The sequence below is a fragment of the Brachyhypopomus gauderio genome, chromosome 4, assembly GCF_052324685.1.
Source record: "Brachyhypopomus gauderio isolate BG-103 chromosome 4, BGAUD_0.2, whole genome shotgun sequence".
NCBI lineage: Eukaryota > Metazoa > Chordata > Actinopteri > Gymnotiformes > Hypopomidae > Brachyhypopomus > Brachyhypopomus gauderio.
In genome coordinates this window covers 19,331,493-19,345,388 of record NC_135214.1, presented here as the reverse complement: position 1 = coordinate 19,345,388, position 13,896 = coordinate 19,331,493, and the positions used below count along the sequence as shown (strand labels likewise).

General features: G+C 39.6%; 1 protein-coding gene across 2 annotated transcripts; it reads left to right on the top strand.

Moving 5' to 3' along the window:
- Positions 1-1,455: 1,455 nt before the first annotated feature.
- On the top strand, positions 1,456-9,501 carry LOC143512516 (uncharacterized). Of its 2 annotated transcripts, XM_077002936.1 has the most exons (7): positions 1,456-1,772; positions 2,463-2,510; positions 2,607-2,660; positions 5,311-6,348; positions 6,438-6,593; positions 6,974-7,063; positions 8,710-9,501. In XM_077002936.1, exons 4-7 carry the CDS (start codon positions 5,326-5,328, stop codon positions 9,025-9,027), a joined length of 1,587 nt encoding a protein of 528 aa, XP_076859051.1. In that variant the 5' UTR covers positions 1,456-1,772; positions 2,463-2,510; positions 2,607-2,660; positions 5,311-5,325; the 3' UTR covers positions 9,028-9,501. The 2 variants fall into 2 exon arrangements, with proteins under 2 accessions (XP_076859051.1, XP_076859050.1); XM_077002935.1 differs by lacking the exon at positions 2,607-2,660 and having other exon boundaries at positions 1,457-1,772; positions 8,710-9,500.
- Positions 9,502-13,896: the final 4,395 nt, after the last annotated feature.

Here is a 13,896-nt window from a genome sequence, read left to right as displayed (position 1 = left end):
GAAAAAATATTCAGAGACTTAGACTTGACTTGGACTTTTACACCAATAACTTGGGACTTGAATTGGACTTGAACCTGTTTACTTGCAAAGACTTGATTTTTTTTACCCCAAATCTAAATTTTAAAACGCATATTAATATTTATAAAGTGCGCCCCATTAATTTCATTTCCGTCCTTCTGACGCAGACCAGTCCTCTGCTTTTCCACACTCTGTACGTGTGTGTGCATGAGCTGCAGCACAACCAATCAAATGGGGGGTTGGCGAACGTAAGTTTTTACCGGGCGGGGTGTAAAATGGACACAAATTAAGTATTATATCGCGATCGATCGATCGCCAGGGGTTGGTGCCAGAGCGAACTAGTAACTCATTGAATCATAGATGTGGATCAGAGGTAAATAAACTAGATTTTTTTCCGGCGTGAGAAATCGGACGTGTGGCGTGAGAGCGTGTGAAGACGGTCAAATGCGTGTGTCTCACGCTCAATGCGTGTGTCTCACGCTCAATGCGTGAGAGTTGGCAACCCTGGGTTCTGTATCTGAACTCGGGGAAGAGAGCCTCTCTCTGTCACCATCATAATATCCAGTTCTATCTCAGCATGGATTGTGTATTTGAAGACATCTACGTCGAGAAAAAAATATATTGACAAAAGTGGAGCGAGTTTTCAGCTATGGGGACATCATTCATCGTGCACAAATGACATACAGACTTTTGGCCAGGAAATGCAATGCAGAATAGTTTACTGAAATGTCTAAAGTTGCAGATTCCTGTTAATTGTTCAGTTCTTATATTTGTTTGTCTTGTGTCACTCACACATGTTCTCCAATAAACCAGATAAGAGAAGAGAGGGAAAATGCTGTTATGGTTCTTTGTATTGTACTGTGAAAATATCAGCACTTTTTATTTGAACATGGAGTTCTACTTATGACTTTTTCACAGAATATTTATTTCTGGAACATTGTAGTTTAAAGTATGAATATTTTTGCAACTAAGTTTAACAAATTGAACTGTGCAATAAAGAGGTGTAATTTTAATTTTTTTTAATACTTCGTGTTTTCAGTTGCACACGTTTTATCAAGATTTGAGGAGAATACAGATTTTAAAAAGAACACGTCTATTATTTACATTTAAAATATACCTGCAACATTGGTAAAAAAAAAAAAAAAAAGACTCGAAAGGACTTGAAATTCCAAGTTTCAGACTTGGGACTTGACTTGACTGATGCCTGTCTTGACTCGAGACTTGACTTGACTTGAGTGTCTTTGCTTGAGACTTGACTCGGGACTTGAGGTATAAAGACTTGGACTTACTTGAGACTTGCAAAACACTGACTTGGTCCCACCTCTGACCCACACACACACGTACACCCTTACACACATACACCCACACACACTGAAAAAAATGACTTTTTGGCACTGTAATTATTATTTGAATTGTCTATGTAAATTTTACAAAAAAATACGAATTCAGTGCTTTTACTTTAAAATAGCAGTTTTTCATGTAGTCCATTACTTGGTGATTGTTCGTAGTTATGTGACCTCAGTTTTGTATGTAAATTGAATCATTTGATCCAAGTAATATTTACTAAACCAGTTCATTGGATTAATTAATTGATATTTGCAAGTAAAATGTAATTGAGTGACATCAGTGAATCTGAGAACCTTCTCTGCAATCAAAGCATGACGTCAAAGCCCCTCCCCACATTTCATCGGACACGTATCTCCTTGGACAGTTGGCATTTTGGCGGAGGAGAACTTGAATATGGAATCATGAAGGTAAGGTTTTAAGCAAAATAAAATTTTACGTTCCTGTTGGTTCACCTACTTAAGTTTCTCCGCGACTGCAGCACTAGCAAATAGTGCATGTTCCTGCTAGCTAACTAACTAGCTAACTAACTTTGCTGGCGCGAGGTATTTGGTGACCGCCTAAGCAACACACACCTAATGTCTTTAAATAAATAAATAATTAAAAACTTTAATTGTTTCATCAAGGTCCAACACTTCACGCATACATTTACAGTGATGTATATTAAACCTTGTTTTGTGCACAATTTTGCTTGGGTGAGCTGGCTATGCCGCAGGTCTATCGTCTGCACACGTGCTCTGCCTAGCCCAGCACGTGTGGTGGAGCTAGCATGCTTTCTTCGGCAAGGGTTGATTTGGTATTTGTTTGTGGTATTTTTGTTACTCCAGCTCGTAAAGTCTTCAGCCGACATGAGAGGGAGGATTACTTATTTCATGTTTAATTTCACAATAAACCGAGTGGCAAGCAAGCCCTTGTGTCTGAATATTTCGATGACCGAATTGTGGTTGTCACACATGGTAGTCAGAAACATAATGAAGTCACAACAGTCTTTATAGGAGCATGAAAAAAAGATACAAAAAATGAAATATAAATGAGTTAGTAGAATTAGTTGAAAAGCATATAGATAACCTTTATGTTTATTTTATTTTTTTTTGTTACAGAACATAGGACCTTCTGAATGCTAATTTGGACTCCACGACTGACACAAGGTAAGATCAAATTAGCAATGAGTAGGTTTAATTTGTCACAATTTTATTGTGTGGCAGTTTGTTTTAATTTTGAGATGTTTAATTTGTATGTTTTAGGTGCCACATCATGAGATGGTTGTGCAAGATATGTAGCTTTGAGTCAAAGAAGAGGTTGGAATTGTTAAAACATTACAGACTAAAGCATGGAAATGGTGGTCGCAGCCAGTCAATCCCTTGTCTTCACACTGATTGCCCTTGCTCTTTTAAAACATTTAATGCCCTTCAGACCCATTTATGTCGACACCATGTGGAGATGGTCACACAAAGTGGACCCCTTTCATTTACTTGTCTACTTTGCTGCTCTGTTTTTTTTTATTCAGAGAAACAGTATTTTGAGCATCTGGGTAGGCACTTACGAAAGTTTGAAGCAGTTGCATGTGTCTTCAAAAACTGCAACTTCAGTACGAATATTTATTCCACCTTTGCTACACATAGACACAGAAAACACCAGTCACACAGACTTGAGGATTTTAAAACTGAAGTTTTAAAAAGGCAACCTTATGAACCCATGTTTGCTCAGGATGAGACCTGTGAAGAGAGCTCAGAGCTTTGGGATGGTGAACCACAGGAGTTGTCTCAAGATATAAAGGAGAAATTTGGCCTTCTCTTTTTAAAGCTTGAAAGCAAGTTTAATGTCCCGAACAAATGCATTGATGAAATAGTAGATGAGCTTCAGTTTATATCCACCTCTGCATCTGGTCCACTTTTAAGAGATGTGGTGGTGTCCACCTTGAATAACCATAACTGTGATCTGGATCCAGCCATTATCTTGGATTTAGTGAAAAATATTTGTGAGACACATCCTATAAGTGCTGCATTGGGGACAAGTGGCCCTTTCACAACTTCATTTAAGAGAAGAGAATTCATGAAGAAGCATTTTTCAGTTGTTGAACCAGAAGAACACATACTTGATAAAAAAGAGGGCAAAACCTTCCAGTATGTCCCAATATTGCCCTCCTTGTTGCAGGTCCTAAGTAAGTTTTTTCAAGAAAACACATTTGAAGGTGAAAACAAAGCTAAAAATGACTTTAAATACCAGACATTTCGTGATGGATCTCACTATCAAAAAAACAAGTTTTTCTCTGTAGAGAACAGAGTGACTCTAATCCTCTACATTGATGACTTTGAGGTATGTAATCCTCTTGGGACATCTCGAAAAAAGCACAAAGTCACAGCTGTCTATTGGGTGTTGGGAAACATTCCAGTGCAATTACGTTCAACATTGACATCAATCTACCTTGCAATTCTTTGTAAGGCTGAAGACACCAAGCAGTTTGGATTCCAGCGAGTTTTAGAGCCACTGTTAATAGATATCCAAAGCTTGGAGAAAGATGGTCTTTTTGTTCCAGTGTTGGGGAAAGCCATTAAAGGGACTGTGGTCAGTGTCGTGGCAGATAATTTGGGGGCGCACTCTGTGGCAGGATTTGTTGAAAGCTTTGCAGGGTCATACGTTTGCCGGTTTTGTGTTGGGGAGCGATCCAAGTTTCAGTCGGATGAAGTGAGATCTGGGTCTTTTCATCAAAGAACCAAAGATCAGCATACACTGCATGTGCAGGCAGCTTTGTCTAGTCCAGATCACACTCCTTGTTATGGTGTAAAAAAACAGTGTCCATTGTCAGAAAAACTTGAACATTTTCATGTAACATCTGGTTACCCTCCAGATGTTTTACATGATCTGCTGGAGGGTATTGTTCCAGTAGAACTGGCTTTGGCATTTGATAACTTGATCAAGAAAAAATACTTTTCTCTCATTGAACTAAATGATGCCATTAGCAATTTCCCATACAAGGGTAGTGATAAAACAAATCGCCCTCATCTCATACCTGCTAACTTTCTGACTCGAAAAACAGTAGGGGGCAACGCACATGAAAATTGGTGCTTATTACGTCTTTTGCCTCTGATTATAGGTTTAAAAGTACCCGAACAAGAGCCTGTATGGCAGATGCTAATGACACTGAAAGACATTGTTGACCTTGTCATGTCTCCAGTCCATACAGAAGAAAGCATTTGCTATCTTGACAGCATTATTTCAGAACACCGAAGCAGATTCCTTGATGTTTTCCCCCAACATAAGCTCATTCCCAAGCACCATTTCCTTGAGCACTATCCTCAGCTCATTCGGGAATTTGGCCCCCTAGCTGCCCTCTGGACAATGAGATTTGAGGCCAAACACAGCTTTTTCAAGAGGGTGGTCAGACACACCGGTTGTTTCAGGAATATCTTGCTGTCCCTTGCCAATAAGCACCAGCTCATGGTTGCATACCATCAATCACATGGTGCCAAACCATCGCTTGCAGTCACAAAAACAACAGATGTGTCTTTAGATATGCTTAAGGATGATCTAAAAGACCTGGTGAAATGCCGATTCCCTGCTGTTACAGCTGTGCATGTTGCCAATAATGTGTGCAGTTTAGGCACCAACTATGCAGTGGGAATGTTGTTGTGTTGTGGTTCCACTGCAGGACTGCCTGACTTTTCTGAAGTGTTGCAGATAATGGTGATTTGTAACAAATTGACTTTTTTTTGTGAGACAACAAAATACATGGTACAATGAACACCTGAGGAGTTATGAGCTGGAGAACACAGGAATTGTGCAGTTACTTGAGCAAAGAGAGCTTAAAGATTTTTATCCTTTGGCTCTATACACCCTTGCAGGAAGACGCCTGACAACTTTGAAGCACCACATTTGCCTATCCTTTTAAGTATGAGGAGAGAAGCTTGAGAATAAATATCTGTTTTTTTTCTTCTTCTGTTGTTGCAGCTTCTTCCTGTTAATATGGCACCCTCAGCAAAATTGCGTATAATTTTTGGGGAGGATGATGTCCGCAAACTCCTTTTACCTGCAGGCATCCCAAGCACACTTCAGGACCTAAATGATGTTCTTCGAGAGACATTTGATATTACAGGACCATTCACTGTTATGTACCAGGACATGGATTTCGATGGTCAGTTCTTCACTTTGACCTCGATTGAGGAAGTACAAGATAAAGCTAACCTCAAAGTAGTAAAAACTGAACCAGTGATCTTGAGCCTCACTCCTGTGGACATGTCAGAAGCCGACTCTCCAGTTCCAGTTCCATCTATGGAAGCAAGCTCTTCCTCATCTGTATCCAACACAATCCTGTTGTCCCCAGATGAGAGTGGACCATGCAACAGGTCTAAGCCATGGCCATCTAAATTTGAAGTACCAGTCTTTTCTTATGATGTAGACCTTGCACTGGAAGCAGGAAAACACGCCTATGAAAATGATGGCACACTTTTGAACAACCCAAGAGTAACTAGTAGTATTCTAGAGAAGCTCGCAGAGACTATATTTAGTTTCACAGCATATCCAACTGGTGTCCAGATTTTAGCTGTTGCTGAAGCCTTGGTAGAGAAATACCCATGCCTCAAAGAGCCAGGGTCTTTTAATGGCCTATATGGTTGGCAACAGAGGATAAAATATAAAATGGGCAACTACAGGGCAAAGTTAAGAGGTCGCCAGTTAGCCATTCCAGAGCTCGAGGTGAACACACTGAAAAGACGACGCTTCAGTGAAGAGGGTTCACCTAAAGGCTTTAAAAGGCCAAAAAAAGCTGAAGTCAACTATCTGCCACCACTGCCATTTGGTGAGACTGAGGAAACATTAGAGAAGGAGAGACTAGATTTGCTGAAGGAAATAAAGAAGAAGAACAATGAAAGGACAATTAATGAGAAAATGGAGAAGTCTTTCGCTCTGAGAAGAAGAGAGGTTGTCGATGATTGCCCCAAAATCCAAGACCTCTTGGAGAGATGGCCTTCCCTGTTCTGTGAAAATCAGGTAAATCCAGTTCTTAATCATGCCGTAATTAAGATGCGAGATCTCATGAGTCATCTTTAATACAATTTTGTGTTTGTATCTCATTTCAGATCAAAGCGGAGTTTAAACGAATAACCACGATGGATCTGGAGCGAACCTTTTTGTCCAGACTGGACATGTACACCACCAAACTCCTAGAGATATTTCGAAGGAAGGGCGGAACTGCAGGGACCAAAATAAAACCAATGCTGGACTCAGTGAATGAGGTAAAATTTCTAATTATTTTAATTACATAAGCTAGTAATGAGGTCAAACACACTGAGTATTAATGTATTACTCTTTTATTTAATCTGATCTGTGTCTGTGTTGTGAAAAATATATTTGCAATGATAAGGCAGAAAACAGAGTGGGCAGTGGGCCCTCAGTGGGCAGAGGCAGAGTGTGGGAACCCACAGATTTTGACATGTGCTAGACTTTGACTCTTGCCTCAACACACATCCTAAAGAAATTCATGTTAAGTTGCACACTTCACAACGTTACAATGCAGAAATTGCAGGCTTACATTCTTGTGAGATCTGTATGTGCCGTTATGTATGTATATTACTTATGTATTCTCTGCAATACATTTTCTTTTTGTGTTTAATAGCATCATGTCGATGGCAGAAGGGACATTATCATGCGTTGCTTAGTTGAATATCTTGGAGAGAGTGGAGAGGAGCTGATCAAGGACTATCAGGTATCTGATAGGGGTGTGACAATACACTCAGCTCACGAGACACGATATTGGGTTCACGAGATAGAGATGAGATTTTAAGAGCACTAAAATGACATTATATGACTGGACAACAGACTTTTATTTAACTGAGTTACACATGCATTTTGAAATGTTTTATTATAACTCTTAACATGCATGATGTAAGCATGAACTTTTAATAAACTTCAAATTGAAATTAAAATAAAATTCCATAAAAGTTCAAATAAAATAAATAAAATTAAACATTTCTCCTTTTTTCAAGTGCACACAATATTACAGTGAGTCCCTGCTTAACGACGTAAAGCAGTTTTCGTCGTTAAGCGTGACCCTACATTTAGATACGCTTTGATCATAAATACAGTATAGAAAAAAAACGAACAATGTTCTCGTGCGCTTGTACAGAGTGAGAGCAATCGTGTTGACGAGATGGGCTGCGGTGGAGGCTGCGCTGCCTCAGCTTATCATACACAACACTCCACTACACTCCACTACACTCCACTGTGCTGCCACTGCTCCTCTGCGAACCACGCGGAAAAAGCGGGGACTCACTGTATTATGTGCAAAACAAAAAGTTCTTCTCTGTCAATACAGAGTGCAAATAGTGCAAACAGAGCCTGACCAAGTATGTCACTGAATTTGCTGCAACTACACTACGTACGGCATTATTTTCATACAATGTTTGCATATGGCCCGTGTCTTATCAGTCACTCTCTTGCCATTTATCATTTCCGCCGGGTAACCAAAATGCTGCCAAACAAACGATTTGAAAGTAGTGAGGGCATCTTCAATAGTAATACTTGTATTTTCTGACGTTATTCTGGCGGCTTGCTGGATCACAAATCCTGCGATACGAGAAATATCGCTGAGTTACATATTCATTCTTATGTAGGCGTTGACTTCTCTGTCTGGATGGCCCCCAAAAGTGACTTTGTTTGTCTCAAGGTCAGCCTCTGTGAAGCACGTTGTGTAACTTTATGTATAAAAAGTGCCATATGAATATTGTTTTGATTTGAGTACACTAAATTGAGTATATGTCACGTAGGGCTACGCCCCCTCTCATAGCTGTCACTCTGGGTTCCCTCATGTCTGTGTTTCTTGCCTGTTTATCCCGCCCTGCTCGTTTGTCTCCGTGATTCCCTGTTAGTTACCACGCCCCCGTGTCATTGCCGTCACCTCTCCGTAGTTTGTATATGTATATCTATGTATATCTGTCCCTGTAATTCCCCCGTCTGGTTATCTGTGATTTTGTTCATTCTGTCGGTTGTGCTTTCCTGTTGCTGTTTTGATCCCGCTCGTGAGTTGCTCAGTGTTTCTGTCTTCCGTGTAGATCTCTGCCTGTTCCGTGTTTCTCCGTTTTGTTTAGTTCCCTGTCCTAGTATGCCTGTTTACCTTTCGTGTTCTGGCTGCCCTCCTGGTTTGACCCACGCCTGTCCCTTCGATCATGGTTTTGGTATTCCCTTGAATAAATCTCGCTCTCCTCAGCGTTTGTGTCCGCCTCCCTGCTCCGCAGCGCGAGCTGCGTTACAGTATACAACTTTTTTTATTTTCGCTTGTTTTTTTCTTAACCTTTTCTTTTACTTGGAATCTATTCTTAGTTATTTCTAATTGTGGCTTATTTGTTTTCACAGGATATCAGCCAAGAAGCGGTGAAAGAGGACTGCAGTAATCAAATGATGAAGATCACGGTCATCCATCCAAGTGTCGCACAGGAAACCCAAGATCCCGTGTACGTGTCAGTCATCATTGAGGGGTCAGAAGTTCTGGACAACTGCAGAAGTGTGACAAACGCTTGCCTCCTGCTCATGGGCGTCATTTACACTGTCAACTTAAGATACCCACTGAAGCTGAAATATACGTTTGAAGTATTTCAGAAGCTGTTTCTTGAGCTTGACATCCTTAAAATGTCAGCAAAGGTCCAGTCTCTCCACAAGAAACTTTTAGCATGAGTATTCCAGTGTTATTTGTGCTTTTGTCCAGCACAAACAATCTCTTTAAATTTTGCCAGTGATTTCAAGTGGTGGACTTTTATGTAAGCTCTTTTTTTATCCTGAATGAAAATGTTCAGTCTCTCCACAAGAAACTTAAAGCACCAGTGTTATTTTTGATTTTGTACAGCACAATTTGTGTACATCCTGTGTCAGTTTTCTGATGGTGATTTAAAGTTGTGGTCAGTTTTATATGTTCTTTTTATCCTATTCATCCTGAGAATGTTAGCAAAAGTTCAGTCTCTCCACAAGAAAGTATTATTTCTGATTATGTCCAGCACAAAATTGATTAGCATTTTTCCCCCATCTTATTTTTTGAAACCATGATGATTTTATTTTTGCACTGTTGTGAAATTTTCTATGCTAGTTCTATGGACATGTTTGTGCTCATTTTTATGTTTTTTAAATATATCTATGCCATTTTAAATAAAAGCTGTTGTTTTTGGAAAATATTGAATTATTATTTCATAGAATAGTAAAATGTTTACTTAATTTGATTAATATTAACTAATAATTTCTGAATAAATATGACTTAATAATTACATAGAATATAACACAGATAAGCTGAGTAAGAAACACAAAGAAACATAAGTAACGTTTATTAACATTTATTAACTAATTAATGTAATTAGATACAATGGTAATCTGAGTAAAAGTTACAATCTATAGGTGAGTATTACCAGTGCAATTTACTTGTGTTTTTCATAAAAAAACAAGTGGTTCTATTAAGTAAATATTACTTAGAAATAGCCTGAGTAAATATTACAAGCACTTTCTGTGTGGAAAAACTTGCCTAGCTTTTTTTAAGTAAATGCCACTCCAAATTTTTTTCAGTGCACCTTCATCCTAACATAAATTTACTCATATACCCACACAGACAATCTCCCCAAGGGGAGGCCAGAGTTTTTTCCTTCTCTATCTGAGTCAGTGAACACATCCAGCAGAACAATGAACTGATGGTTCACACCATCACCCCCCCCCCCCCACCCGTCTACCTATAAGTGGCTGCATGTACATAACAAAGGGTGGTCTAATGGAATGCAAATGTCCCCAGAACTGACCCCTGGTGGAGGCCAGGTACAAAAAGTTTGGAATTAAAATGCTGACAGCTAGTGTTAAACTAATAAAACTGTAGTAAAATAAATAAAATTGGTAGGCTTAGGCTATTTGCCAGAACTTGCCACTACTCAAAAATTTAATTATACAAAAATACTGCTCTTTCTGTAAAAACAACAAATTGCTTCGTATAAGAATTAGGCTTAGGCTAGCTGCCTATTTCTGAGAACATGCCACTTCCAGAAACAAAATTACACTTTTTTCCTTAACAAATCACAAAAATTAAAAATATATGAAAGTGCTTCCAAAAATAAAAGTGCTGTTACATTAATAAAATGGGTAGGCTTACGTTAGCTGCCAGAACTTCCACTTCAGATGAAAAAAATATATATACACCGTATTTTCTAAAAGCCGCATATATCTACTGAACTGAATACATTTAACTGAACTGGTTGAGTTTCCCAAAACGTTCTTGGTGCCAAGTACTTCGTAAAGTACTTAGCGCTAAAAACGTTTTGGGAAACTCACCCCTAATCAGTTTCTGAACGGTGTCTGTAGCATTTCATGTGCGACAGATTTGGCGTTCAGCCGGTGTTGTGGCGAATTTTGACTCTATGTCTAGATATCTAATTAGGACAAAACTAGAGTGCTCAATGAACTAAGTTATAGTCACGGTAACTCCCGAATATCATCTGTAGCGTCTTTATGCATGTGACTGTGCAAACGATCAAGCCCATTCTTACCCAGGCCGGATTGACGGTAAAATCTAAAGTGGATCCAAATGGTTGCTTTCAAAGACTGCGGAGCCGTTTGGACTTATTTTTCTTCATACTTTAGCGGTTTTGCCTAGCACTACGGTGGCTGAGAAAGCACACCCGTACCTGGAAAAAAAAATCGATTTTTTGAAAATGAGAATCGATTCTGAATTGTTCAATGTTAGAAATGCGATTCGAACTCAAATCGATTTTTTCCTGCACCCCTAGTTGATACAGAATCAGGGAGTTCTGCAGCTACATCCCAGCCACAGGAAGAATTATTGTAATTTGCTATTTAATCTTTAAAACACAACCATACAACAGAACTCTGATAAAAGTATGTGAAGGAAATATTGATTATATTCATGTGTGATTCATGTTAATCATGTCCATGCAGACACTATAGCAGTGTGTGTGTATAAAGTACTGCTTGCATTGCTTAGTGATCAACTGTAACCATATTGAAGATGATTTCCTGTAAGAAGTTTTCTGTGCAGCAGCAGAATGAGAGATTACATTATCCGTTTTTATGCACCCAAGGTTGAATCCCAAGGAAACTGATGCCTTCCCAGTGTAACAAAAAATGTGCCAATCGAAATTTGTCCTCCGCTTTTACCTATCTGTGCAGTTAGAACACACACTAGTGATTACTAGGGGGCTGTGGTACACACATGCCCAGAGCAGTGGGCAGCCCTAGGAGCCCGGGGAGCAGTTGGGGTTAGGTGCCTTGCTCAAGGGCACCTCAGTCATGGCATCAGGCCTGGGAATCGAACCCACAACCCTCTGGTCACAAGACCAGTTCCCTACCACCAGACCATGACTGCCCCTGTATAGGCAGACATGGTGTTGGCATCAACATATGGTTGTGACGAGCAGGGAGTGCGAAATAAAATGGAAGCGATCACGCCAAGTCTCAGGGAAAAGGGAGGTATTAATGAATGAAGTGTGCGAGAAGCTAAACTGAAAACAGCAAGTAAAAGGTCACTTGCAGGATCCACGCATGCGCAGTGACGTCAGCGAGTCAAAAGTTTTTCAGCGGAGATTTAACGTACCGTTTAACTTTTAAAATAAACGTTATGTTAAAATATGAGATGCGACTGCCATGTTACCGAACCAACTGATTAGCTTAACTGAGGCAATGTTAGTTTATTTCCAGTTTGGGTTATTGACCTGCCTGGCAGAAGTATTAGCAAAGTAACTTATGCTAACTGGGATTAGCAATTTACGTTCAAAAATACGGATGGTCACCATTAAAGTATTAACAGTGTAGATATAAATTGAATGTATTTTAGATCCAAGTGTGTTTTTGAAAAGGCTTCGCCATGTTAAAATCTTAGTTATGTAGTTTAGCTGCTGAAGTTGTTGTTTAGGGGGCAGGGAATTCATCTATCCAGAATGCCGCTTGAGTTAATCTAAGGCACCCTTACCGTGTCTAGTAGCTAGAATTTAGAGGCGGTGAGGTGCCTTGTATAGTTGTTCGTAAGAGTGAAGAGTTTTTCTCTCCTGCGATATTGACGCACTGCTTGTGTGAGCTGGTGTGCAATAAAAGGAGCAAATTTTCTAGCTTCACAATATGTTGCGCAATCCTTTGATTTCACTGCATGTAACATTTTAATGCTGGTTTTGTATCAGAAATTAATACTGTAATAAAAATATTTGGCAGTTAAGCATTACTAAAGTGACCTCTGGCTATAATAAAGCATTCGATAAATGAAGTAATTTGAATGTTTTGCCTGAAGAACAGCAGCTACTCAAATCTAACAAATGCTAACCTAGCTAGCTATAGTTGGCATTAGCTTGCTAATGTAGCTAGCTACTTACGTTTGCTAGCGAACACTATCGTCGGCTGTTGTTATCTGTGGATAAGACCATCAACATCAGTTAAAGTTACTAAAGTCTTAATGCAGTGATTCACATAACTATCATTTGGTAGCATAGCGTAGTGATAATTTAGCTCTAGCCATGACTATAGAATTGATGTCCAGCCACAGATGGGCATCCGTTTTTGGGCCATCTTGTTTGATTTTGCTAACCGTTAGCCATCTAGTTAGCTAGATCACAGATGCTGATCGGGTTTTATGATTACCCAGAGGGGTTAGCTGAGGGTTTATTAAAAATCACCTCATACATTAGCCGCATCTCAGAAGAAAAATTTACTAAGATAAGGTATTTACTAGCTAACCATATTTTAATCAAATGTAGGTGACTCACCTTGAATTTATAATAACGGCTTCTGTCAGAATATTCATGTTAGCTAATGTTCCTAAGTCACGAGAAGGTCAGCTCTTGCGTTTATATTCCAGCTTGCTAATCTTCTAGTGATGTAAAAATTGAAATCAGCTGACTGTCTTTCACGCACGCACCATGACAACCGTCGGGGGACCATGTCTGGACGTTCTCAAACGTTCACTAAAGGTAACAAAAATAACGTTAGTTCAATGACTATACGGGGATGTCACAGAACGTCCTGTGAATATATCTTTGGGAACGTTCCGCCAGGACCTCGAGAGGACCTGCTGGGGGAGATCCGGGTCAATGGCGTGCTGAACGGACACGCTGCTTAGAGCTCCTCTATGAGTCCTGATATTTAGAAAACAAAGTCAACTCCACTACATATATAACCGCTGGATTTTTGTTTTAATAAAATGAGCCATCGAAAGGATGCACTGGTATTGAAAAAAGGACTGTTTAAACCAGAGGAGAGCCGTCAATCAGAAAACGTTGAACACTGCTACGCTACGCCAATGGAGGTGGCTAATGCTACTAGCAAACGAGACAGAGGAATTACCATGCCAGCTAATACTCCTGAAAAGGAACAATTGGGAAAGAAAGTCAAAGGTAACAGTGGCGGGGGTGTTCCTGAGGAAACAGTCGTGCCGTACTTAGTGCATTAGAGGCGCTTGGAACACGAGTTGATAATCGTCTTGATGATATTAGCAACATGCTACAGCAACACAGAGCCATGCTAGCCACAATCGCTAAAACTGTACAGATCAACTCTGAAGACATTAAAGAGTGC